Source organism: Aquarana catesbeiana, linkage group LG08 (genome assembly GCF_042186555.1).
Source record: "Aquarana catesbeiana isolate 2022-GZ linkage group LG08, ASM4218655v1, whole genome shotgun sequence".
NCBI classification, from domain to species: Eukaryota; Metazoa; Chordata; class Amphibia; order Anura; family Ranidae; genus Aquarana; species Aquarana catesbeiana.
In genome coordinates, this window is record NC_133331.1 from 289,286,536 (window position 1) to 289,298,506 (window position 11,971).

Here is an 11,971-nt window from a genome sequence, read left to right on the forward strand (position 1 = left end):
GTGGTCAGTTGGCAAAAGACCCCTTTATAATAATGGTCAGTGGGAAAAGGACCCCTTTTATATTAGTAATCAGTAGTAAAAAGACCCCCTTATATGAATGGTCAGTGGGAGAAGGAACCTCTATATTTGTAATCAGTGGGAGAAAAACCCCTTTATATCAGTGATCAGTGGGAGAGAGACCCCTTATAAAAAAAATAAAAACAAAAAAACACCGCGCTTAAAAAACCCTTAAAAAGCTGCAGTTCGAATGTGCGATATACACAACAATAGAGAAAAACAAAGAAAAAAACTGTGCTATACCCCCAATGATGTGTATTAAGTTGAATGTGAGAAACACCAAATATGAATATAGGCGTATACATAAGGTCATAAACAAAAAATATATGACACAAAATTTCAAATATTAACTAACTAGTATCAGGTGCATATAAATCAATAGTGCCAAAACCAAAAAAGTTAGTGATATTAAATAAGTAGCAAAGTCCATAAACCAGACACACAGAAAAAAAACTTCTGGGGGAGATGGGAAGAGTCCCCAGATAGCTCTTCATAGGGATCAGTGTGGAAGGTAGAAAATGGAAACAACACCCCTCGCAGTGATCCTCCACCACCTAAAATGCACGCTTACCAGATAGCAAGCTTCACCAAGCTCATATATAAACCAGAGGCCAGATGGACAATAGGTATTGGAACATCCCTCAATGCAGCGTGGCAGATGGCAGGCAACCCGGGCACGTTTAGGACCTTAAATCCAGATATCCAACCAGCATTAGAGCATCCCTTTGTGGTGTGGCCGCGAGCATGTATGGGAGGGTACTGTGCCCAAATCACAGACATAGGAGCAAAGAAAAGATGTCCATAGTGTAACTCTGTTAAGACAAATGTATTGGTAAAAAGTAGAAAACTTACAATTTAGCAGTTAAAAGGAGCGAGCGCCCGTTCAAGTGAAAAGCGATGACGTCAGAACGTCAACCTCCCGACGTACGTTTCGTCTGTAGCTGACATCATCTCTTTGTTTTTCCCCTTATAATAATGGTCAGTGGGAGAAGGACCTTCCTTTATTAGTGGTTAGTGAGAGAAGGACCCCCTTATATTAATGGTTGGTCACTTGAGGCCTCCCTTATATCAGTAATCAGTGGTAGAAGGACCCTCTTATATATTAATGGTCAGTGGGAGAAGGACCCACTTATATTAGTGGTCAGTGGGAGAAGGACCGACTTATATTAATGGTCAGTAGGAGAAGGACCCTTTATTTTAGTGGTCAGTGGGAGAAGGACCCCCTATTATTAATGGTGAGTGGGAGAAGGACCCCCTCTTGTGAAAACCAGGAACAACAAGATCGGACACAGACTTCTTAGAAAAATACAAACAAAGTGAGGTGGATTGAGCGCACTCTGGGTGAGGATGCAGCTGATAAACCAGCACATAAATTATTTAAATAAAGCCCATTTGGAAATGTCCATAAAAGCAGTAAAAACTAGTAGGAAGGAAGGCTGCCTGCTTGCAGATAGAAGTTGATCTGAAACGAAGTGAGGTAAAGAAAGCGGCGCCTTCTAAGCGTAGTATATTAAAAATTTAATGGATTTAATGTAAAAAAAATAGCAAATACACTCACAAACAGATGAGAGAGACAGGCATGTATAATGGGTGTCATCCGCACTTATCCAGAGGATGCAGGGCTGGGACCGGTGTGTACCGAGAAGCCGCCCTCGGTAGCGAACGCAGTGGAGTCCAATGCCTTCAGTATCCAGGGGAAGGGATCCGTGAACACCGGAACGTCCTGCTGCGATGTCGTCACTTCCAGATTAAAGTTCAGCGGGAGGGTACATTTGAATCCATTACATTTTTAATATACTACGCTTAGAAGGCGCCACTTTCTTTACCTCACTTCTTAGAAAAATAGATTCTTTATTTCCATGCCGGCGTAAAACTCAATGTCGGGAAGTCAAGTGATCCGACTATAGGTTTTGTGTACATATAATTGCAACTACGTCACAAAAAATATATCCTCTTACTAAAATTAACTCTTAAAAACATCTTAAAACACAAAATCTTTTTTGCAAAAGCACTTCTTTCCCTTCAGAGCCTCCTGTAACTTTGTAGTTTCTTCATTTACATATTTTATCTGTTTATCAGGTCATAAAACTGTATCTGCGGTTTCTCATATCCTTGCAATAACTATTCCGTTTGCAGAACTTCCTGTACTGTGTGGGTGTCTAGAGACAAAGCTTTTCACAACTCAGAAATATGCTGTAACTGTACAAGTAAAGAAAAACCTATCATCCATTTTATTCTAGCCTCCATACTATATAGAATTAAACAATTTTTGGTGGGAGAAGGATCCCCTATATTTGTAATCAATGGGAGAACAACCTCTTTATATCAGTGATTAGTGGGAGATGGACCATCTTATATTGGTGGTTTTAAGAGAAGGACCCCCTTATATTAATCGTTGGTCACTTGGAGAAGGACTCCCTTATATTAGTAATCAGTGGTGGAAGGACCCTCTTACATTAATAGTAAGTGGGAGAAGGGTCCTCTTATATTAGTAATCAGGGGAGAAGGACCTTCCTATATTGGTAATCAGTGGGAGTAGAACCCCTTATATGAGTAGTCGGTGGTAGAAGGACATTCTTACATTGTCATCGGTAGGAAGTCTTCCCCCCTACGGATCATTGATGTCCATTGCTTAAAGTGTTAGTTTCCCTTTACAGAAAAAATGTAAAGGTGGACTAACACCGTACACCCTCCAGACCACCTAGTCCCTGCTGTACTTACCATCCGTGATGCCGAGCTGTAAGTGACCCCAAAGCTGCTCCAGCAGTTCAGGACTTTGAAAATCCCAGCTCTTCTCCCTTTTCTCTGTGCAGTGCTTCTGGGACAGACCAGAGTGACTCAATGGAGCAGCTTTGAGGGCACTTAAAGCTCAGCTTCGCCAGAGTAAGTACAGTGTGGGCTGGGGAGGTGGGGAAGGTGTATGGCGTTGGTTCACCTCTACATTTTTTCTGGAAAGATGAACTAACCCTTTAAGCAACTCCTAGAAACCTTTGGAGGAACCCTGGCTGAGAAAGGCTGGACTAGGCAGTAATATATTTCTATCCCCCTTGGTGGGAGTGGAGATGACCCCATCTATAAGGATATACAGTACATACACACACAGCACAAGGCCATGTTCACACTACGAGATGCTTCTCAAAGGCTTGCTGTTCCTCTGACCTCCACAAGGTGGTGATCTCACTTCAACCCAGACAGGAAGTATCTATGAAAGACAGGAAGTGATGTTGAGTACAGACAGGAAGTGATGTCAGATATGAATAGAAAGTGATGTAAGGCACAGACAGGAAGTTCCGGGTGAGTCGGGAGGAAGTAGAGAGGAGACATTGCTGGAACTGGCAGGTAATACAACTGTCTATATATTTAAACCAAAAGATAAGGCGAAACTCTTGGGGCTTGAAAGGTGAACACTCGGTGGTTGAATTTTTTATTTAGATTAAGCACCAGATCGCCTTCCTCATATATATGATATAAATGTTTATTGACCACTTGATGGTCGGGATGTTGTTTGCTCTTCATTTTGGAGATGTCGGTTCTGCAACAAATATCTGTTAAATGTATCCTTGTATACTAATTACTTATACAACATTTTATTGGAGGGTGCGGGTGATTTGAAGTGTATCTAAACCCCAATTTTTTTTCTTTCTACTATTGGTTGGAGGACTAGAATATCTGCCAAGTATTTATCGCTGGAATGGAGATCCTCCGCCGCGATCTGTCTTGGTCACCCTTGTGTTGATATTTAATAGACCGAAATGGAGAAAATAAGAGAAGTTCGTTGTTGGGGTTTATGTACACTTTAAGCCCAAAGTCTAACTTTACCTTCCAGATTAGAAGACGCAATCTCCCCTTCCACCATTCGAATACTCAGCAACCGTCCCAGTTTCTGCAGGACTGTCCCTGGATTTGAACCCTTGTTCCAGAACCTTGAGTCCAATGTCCATATAGGACAGTGAGGAAATCTATCCCCATTTTCTGTTTGTGATCATATGATGCTTTTGTAGTTCACCCCCCGTAAAAGCCGCTGGTGAACTTAGTCCTATTAGCGCAGATGCAGTCAGGCACATAGCATTTCCTGCACTCTTCCACTGTCTCCAAAGGACAGTTTATGGGTTTATTTTTGTTTTTTATTGGGAACAATGAACTTGGATAGGGATAGGGAGCATGGGATACTCCGATAATCTGTAGAACTGAACAACTTGAGGACTCCCCACTTCTGGCTGCACTGTACAATAGAAGGAATGTCCCACGTGATCTCCATGCTGATGGTGACCTCCAGAGTTAAAAGCTACACATAGTCACTACTTCTTCAGCACTGGGGTCACTTACTCACATACAGTAACCACAGGATCATCAGTTGTCTCCTGCCGATATCCACCAGGCTCTTCCTAGTGAGGGAGATGTAGACTGATACCACCATAGGACAGCAGGTCTTTTTCCCCCCAACTCCCTCCTGGCTCCCTCCACTGAGCTTCTCCAGACCCAACTTGGTCCTTAGATTTGAACTTGTGAGTCTCCTCCTGCAGGACTGGACCCAGGAACACTGCCCCTTGTTAAGCAGGCCTCAGACTGTTTATGGGCTCTCTCGCCACCTACTGGGCACATCTCCGAGCTATTCCGAAAACTAACGTTGAGACGTTTTTCCGACCACGGATGCCAGAGTTTTTTTATTCTGACTCTGATGCCAAGGCGTGTTTTCCAACTGCTGACCACCAATGCCAAGCCGTTGTTATGCTTACATCAAAGCCCAGACGTTTTTCCTCCAACTGACCATTGACACTGGCACATAGTTTCCTCCTACTATCTGTTATATCCTTGTAGGCCTAAGTTCTTCTTAGCATTTTTAAAGAATTCTGTAGGGTGTAGCCAGCCTAACTGTACCTCCTAGAGTGATCATCTAAGCACCTAAAGCATCTAAGAGTGTTTTTTTTTTTTTTTTTTTGCCACATGTTGTTAAAATTTGCTCCAGCATAGCCAATCAGTGGGCCCTGGGGACCTTGCCCTTGCATGCTAGGAGAACTATTAAATATCTGAGACATTTCCTGTTTTTCTCCTGCTCTTTCCTTTTGGGTTTTGTCCTCTGAGGATATCATGTTGGAGGTCAGTCTCTCATAGGCTTTGGGCCTAAAGAAGGAAGGAAGCAGAGGAACCCCTGAGGGTGTTGGCTGCTTGAGACATAAGTGTAGAGCAGGGGCAGGCAACCTTTCAGAGGTTGAGATCTACCTGGACAACATGAAGGAAATCAAAGATGGGCAGGGGTCAGAGGGGGTACACTTACAGCCTCGTCACCCTTTTAAAATAAATAAAAATAAATGAAGCCCAAAATAAAAAGACAACATGAAGACCCAGATAGTTTGTCATAGTAGTGCTCCACTTCAAATCATTCCCGCCCCCACAGTAGTATCCCCCCCCCTGGTAATGTACTCTGCCCCCACCCCCACACACACATACACACAATAGTGTCCTCTACCCCCATAGAAGTGTCCTCTGCCTCCCCATAGTAGTGTCCAGTGCCCCCCCCCTCCCAAAAACAGTGCCTTCTACCCTCTCCATCCACTGTAGTGCCCTTTGGCCTCCCTCCCCCCATAGAAGTGTCCTCTGCCACCCCCCACCACCAGTACCACAATAGTGTCCTCTGCCCCCCATAGCAGTGTCCACCGCACCCCCCCCCCCCGTAGTGTCCTCTGCCCCGCATAGCTGTTTTCTCTGACCCCCCTGTAGTTTCCCATGCCCCTCCCTCCAAATAAGTGTTCTCTGTCCCCCACAAGCAGAGACATTCGCCCCTTCACAACACAAAGCAGCGTGTGGGTAGCTCTTTCCTACCTTACATCGGCTGTACATAAGAGCAGAGTGAAAGGCAGCACAGTGTTGGACGGAGGGTGGGAGCTGCCAGAGTTGACTTTTCATGTTTTTTTTTCATTGTAACAAGCTGACGATCGGTTGCTAATACCGTCTGGCAACCAATCACCTGCTGGTTACCTTTGCAAAAGTAACTAAAGCAGTTCGGGTGCTCCCGCCCTCCACCCAGCACTGTTTTGCCTCTCACTCTGCTCTGCTAGAAAAAGAAAAGCGGAGGAGACTGGGGGAAGCCGTAGGGGAATTGGCACAGCCCTGTTCCTGATCTACCTATTGGTTTTCTGCGATAGACAGGCAGTTCACGATCAACGGGTTTCCTAACCCCAGGTGTAGAGCCTGGAGGAAGAAAGCTTCAGCTGTCTCTCCACATATGGAGATGTGGTGAGCGATGGATGAGTGGGAAGATATAAGAAGGAACCTTTCCATATTGTCCAGCCTTTGAAGATAAAGATTGAGACACCACTAGAATTGGTTTGAACATGAGCCCCAAACATTTCCCATCACAGCTCCCCCTCCACTTGGAGTCAGCGCATCCTATGATGCACACTGACTCTCCGATGACCCCCCCACAGCCATGTAGCGATCACAACAAAGTGAAAATGACCATTTCAGAAACAAAACAGACAAAGGGATACTGATTTCCCGAGCCCAAGAAAGAAAAGAGCAAACACCGAGCAGTGCAGACTAAATGTGTTTCCAAATCTGTGCAACAGTACAGAGCGTAACACCAACCCTCATAATAACCCCCATATATCCTCATCCTAATGTTCTACAACCATACAGTCTAGATATTTCTCCACTATCCATCTACAGAGGAACCAGCATAGATCACATGACCACATCAATGAGGATGGAGGAGGACTGGAGTCACATGACTGAGAGGATACTAAACCTCACCCTGGAGATCATCTACCTGCTGACCGGAGAGGTGAGGAGGATTCTGGGAGGTCACATGACATCACTCTTATCTCTATTAATAAAACACAGACCTGACCGGAGATATGAGGAGGATTCTGGGAGGTCACATGACATTACTCTTATCTCTATTTATAAAACACAGACCTGACCGGAGAGGTGAGGAGGATTCTGGGAGGTCACATGACATCACTCTTATCTCTATTAATAAAACACAGACCTGACCGGAGAGGTGAGGAGGATTCTGGGAGGTCACATGACATCACTCTTATCTCTATTAATAAAACACAGACCTGACCGGAGAGGTGAGGAGGATTCTGGGATTCTAACATGATATTCCTATTGGTTCCTCAATACAGAGATTTCCTCTTGTGAAGTCAGGTGATCATATGACCATCACAGTGCCTCCATGTGACTCCCTAAAACCTGAGAGACACAACATGCAGAAGATTCTAGAAGTCATCCAGAAGATGATGGAGCTGCTGACAGGAGAGGTGAGCGGTGCCGGGAATTCTGGGACATCATCCAGTAACAGACAAGGGGTGTGTCTGGATGGTGACTGTATCATTGTGTGTGTCAGGTTCCTATAAGGTGTCAGGATGTCACTGTCTATTTCTCCATGGAGGAGTGGGAGTATTTAGAAGGACACAAGGATCTCTACAAGGACATCATGATGGAGAATCAGCCGCCTCTCACATCACCGGGTAAGAGGAGACTTTATTGTAAAGGAGAGAGCAGTACGGAGGGTCCACCTAGATCCCCCATCATCTGATAAACACATAGAAACAATGTATTCAGTCAGTGTGTGTGTTTCCTACAGATGGATCCAGTAATGGGAACCCACCAGAGAGATGTCCCCGTCTTCTGTATTCCCGGGATTCCACACAGGAAGTTCACACCATCCCTCACCATCATCAGGTAGATGAGGAACAATCACTGATAGTATCATTAGGATCTGTACATTATCTGCATTGTTACAATTGATGTCATTTTTATTATATATTCAGAGTGGAAACCTGAGTGAGTTTAACAATGTTAAAGAAGAAATAAAAAAGGAGTATAATGAGTATGATGTGATGAAGGAGCTCTCTGATGGACAACAGGATGGATGGATGCTGGAACTACCTAATACCAAGAACCCACCAGAGAGATGTCCCCGTCCTCTGTATTCCTGGGACTCCACACAGGAAGGTTACACCATCCCTCACCATCATCAGGTAGGTGGAGTTGAGGGTCGGGAACATAAAGTGATTGAACACTCTGACATGTGGAGATGATGTGTGGACTCTACAAGATGATATTTTCTATGTGATCTCACATCATAAATACTGCTATGTTACAGATGTTATTTTCTGCCATTCTGTTGGTTTAGGGTGAAGATCTGATCAACATGAAAGTTGAGGGTCAAGTAGAAGAGACGTATGTGAGGGATGATCAGAAATGTATGGAGGAGGCTGCAATGATGAGGACATTCATAGAGGAGGACACTCCTACAGAGATCAGCACAGGTGACCCATAATATATTCTTCTCTTATCTTTGCTCTGTTACTGAACACTGATTGGTCCAGAGTAGGGTATAAAGGTGAGAGATATCAGCCAACATATAGTGTCCACGGAGAACATCTGCTCACTCATATCTACCTGATCCAGATGGAATGTTGATGGAAGTGAACTAACCCTCTCGAATCCGCCACAGAGACCACTTTTTATCTGAAAGCGGACCGCCAGCTGATCAAGAGGATACTGGGGTTATGGCAGCTAGCTGCTGCCATAACAACGATATCCCTCTTCGAAGTAAGGACGTATATCGGCGTTGTAAGATGTCCAGCTGGTTGGGTCAAGGTCAACCACAGAGAACATCTGCTCACTCATATCTACCTGATCCAGATGGAATCTTGATGGAAGTGAACTAACCCTCTCATATCTATTGATGATGTTTTTATATTTTTCCAGGACACGCCATGGAGAAACCCTCAAAGGATCGTCTCACTTTATCTCCCGGTTGTAAAATAGAAGATGAGGACATCACAGGAGATTGTGGAGGAGAAAAGACAATGAGCTCCACTATGGATGGTGGACTTCACAGTGTGGATAGACCATGGAATCCCTCTGACTCTGAGCAACCTCGTACTGTGAGGGATGGTGCCGGAATTCAGGGGAAGAAGAAATTTTCCTGCACGGAGTGCGGGGAATCTTTTCAATGGCAATATCATCTCAATGTACATCAGAGGTTGCACACGGGGGAAAAGCTTCATTCCTGTCCCGAGTGCGGGAAATATTTTCTTTATAAGTCGGACCTGCTCACGCACCAGAAATCCCACCCGGGCGCGAAGCCGTTTTCCTGTCCTGAGTGCGGGAAATGTTTTTCGCTGAAGTCTGAACTCGATGAACATCAGATGTCGCACACAGGGGGAAAGCAATATTCCTGTCCTAAGTGCGAGAAACGTTTCTTACATAAATCTAATCTCTCTGTGCATCAGAGGTCTCATACGACGGAAAAGCCATACTCCTGCTTGGAGTGCGGGAAACGTTTTGCATTAAAATCAGATCTTGACAAGCATCAGATGTCTCACACAGGGGATAGGTTATATTCCTGCCCTGAGTGCGGGAAAAACTTTACATGTACGTCTCATCTGGCTAATCATCAGAGGTCTCATACAGGGGAGAGGCCGTATTTCTGCTCCGAGTGCGGGAAACGTTTTTCACGCAAAAGTCATCTCTCCGATCATCTGAGGTCTCACATGGGGGAAAAGCCGCATTCCTGCTCCGAGTGCGGGAAAAGTTTCGTGAAAAAATCTTACCTCTCTTTGCATCAGAGGTTGCACACAGGGGAGAAGCCGTATTCCTGTCCGGAGTGCGGGAAATGTTTTGCGCGTAATTCCCAACTCACTGTGCATCTGAGGTCTCACACTGAAGAGAAGCCATATTCCTGCTCCGAGTGCGGGAAGTGTTATAAACACAAACAACAACTTGTGAAACATGAAAGCTCTCACGCAGGGAAGAAGCCACATTCCTTACCCAAGTGAGAATTTTTTTTCCTTTTAAGTCCCATCTCTGTACATACGGGTGAGAATTCGTACAGTGTGGGAATTGTTAGGCAACGAAAATCTATTTATTGGTCAAAGATACCAGATAAGAGCAACGCGTTTCGGAGGAAATGCCTCGCTCTTCCTCAGGGCTGGAATAGTGATGTAATGAGAACAGCAAAGAGACTTACGATATGGGTTGTTGGTTCTTTTTAGCATGCCGTCAGTCTGCAATTGCGAAAAGATCTTGCAGCATTTAAGAAGCCCCATCATAGGGAAGGAGGAGGCGTTTCTCCAGAAACGCGTTGCCTTTTATCTGTTATATTTGAATAATAAACATTTTAAGTAGACTGAGTGAGACAAACCCTTGTGACCATGAAAACCCAATCCCGTTTCTCCTAAGCCAAGTCATAACCCACTATGACTAAGCACTCCTTGTAGTGCGAAACGCGTAAGCTTTGTTCCACTTTGCTGTGACCTGTATTTTGGATGACACCTTATTGAATAAAGGCAAATATTTTCGGAGTGCGGCTGTCCAGAATTTCTTTGATGTCTAACTGCCATAGCTTTGCCAGCACTTGGACTTCTAGACTAAAGGAGATGCCTTTTACCTTGATATGACCCACCTGGAGCAGTGATACTCTCTCACTAAATCATAGCCCATGCGATAAGCTCCTTAGTGTCAGAAACCATGAAATCAGACCGAGACAGAAGTACAGTTACATCACACTTGTTTAATAATAAAAGTGAAAAGAACAAACGTAGTCAAAACATAGCCAAAGTTCAGTAACCAGAACGGATAGTCAGCCAAGCCAGAAGTCCGGGATCAACGTAGAGAAACAGCAAGCAGGATCTGGAGCCAGAAGGGATGTCAGCAAAGCAAGTCTTGAACAGGACCGCAGGAGATAGTTTCTGTGATGTTGACCAAGGCGAAGGCAGAGCTCCTCTGGACGGGACGGCTTAAGTAGGCAGGACTGACGAGCAGGATATCATCAACAGCTGAGTAACTGTGGAGAGAGATGGGAGCTGGCAATTAGCCGACAGCTGAGCGGCCAGCTCAGAGAAAGAAGGGCTGAGCCCAGCCCGTGACAATTAGAAAGGTCACCACTGCTGAACGAAGGTATGGAAGAGCCTTATTAAGGTTCACCTAATGCATTTGGAGGTGTGACTGCTTACTAGGTGCCAGCATGCCGAACAAAGGGATGGAAGAGCCTTTATAAGGTCCACCTAATGTATTTGGAGGTGTGACTGTTTACTAGGTGCACGCACAATTTTCCCAACAAACATGCTCCTTAAATTGGCTGTAAATTTAAATGGGCGCTGCAGCAACCAACCCAGATGGAAACTGAAGACTTTCAAGGTCGAAAGAATGTCACCGGGACACCAAGGATCTCTAGAACGGGTCCAAAGCTTTATTCAGCAATCACATCGTGGTTACAATAGTGCCGTTTTCGGGTCCTGTAAGGCTACGAAATTTCGCTATCGTAAACCATGATGTGATCACTGAATAAAGCTTTGGACCTATTCTGGAGAACCTTGGTGAGCTGGTGACCTACTTTTTGGCCTTGTTTACTAGCTGCGGTATGTGGATCGGTCAGCATGTAGCTCTCCATGGAGCCTCAGCGACGTCTTCCTTAATGCTGGCTGTATCTGGTCCTTTACGACCGTCATCGGCTTGTAATATGGTGTAAACGACTCCCTTGTAAAGAATGCCTGTAAACACTCTTTGAAGGCATCATTCATAAATACAACGTAATGGTAACATTGTTACAATGTATGCACGCTTTTTTATTTTGGATACAAGGACTTTGCTGTACATAAAGCCAGTTGAAGCAAACTCACAAGGAAGAAAAAAATAACTATTTTTATTTTTAAATAAAATTTGTATTTATTTAACCCCTTTTTCTACAGTCCTAATATTTTTTTTTCTTTATATGTATTTTTTTTTTTTATTCTGTAGCATTGCATTAATACATTTTTTTTTAATTGTTAATAACTTTACCTTTTCATTGTATCAGAAATATAATTTTAGTGTTAATAAACTATGGACAAATACATTTTTTTTAATTTGCACAATTGTCTACAAAACTATCACTGGTCAAAATAGAAAAGTGTATGTT

At 44.1% G+C, this 11,971-nt stretch overlaps 1 protein-coding gene across 1 annotated transcript; it reads left to right on the plus strand.

Moving 5' to 3' along the window:
- The first annotated feature begins 3,312 nt into the window (after window positions 1-3,312).
- LOC141104700 (uncharacterized) lies at window positions 3,313-11,225 on the plus strand. Its single transcript, XM_073594378.1, has 8 exons — window positions 3,313-3,396; window positions 6,724-6,838; window positions 7,185-7,319; window positions 7,406-7,529; window positions 7,646-7,743; window positions 7,833-8,042; window positions 8,198-8,333; window positions 8,779-11,225. The coding sequence occupies exons 2-8, from the start codon at window positions 6,743-6,745 to the stop codon at window positions 9,849-9,851; spliced, it is 1,872 nt and encodes a 623-aa protein (XP_073450479.1). The 5' UTR covers window positions 3,313-3,396; window positions 6,724-6,742; the 3' UTR covers window positions 9,852-11,225.
- The last annotated feature ends 746 nt before the right edge of the window (window positions 11,226-11,971 follow it).

What these genes read in the sequence shown, in the direction of transcription:
- LOC141104700 (XM_073594378.1), top strand. Translation starts at nt 6,743, where the DNA reads ATGACCACATCAATGAGGATGGAGGAGGACTGGAGTCACATGACTGAG. An exon ending in TGGAGCTGCTGACAGGAGAG is followed by an intron (nt 7,320 to 7,405) that starts GTGAGCGGTGCC and finishes TGTGTGTGTCAG; the next exon opens with GTTCCTATAAGGTGTCAGGA. An exon ending in CCATCCCTCACCATCATCAG is followed by an intron (nt 7,744 to 7,832) that starts GTAGATGAGGAA and finishes TTATATATTCAG; the next exon opens with AGTGGAAACCTGAGTGAGTT.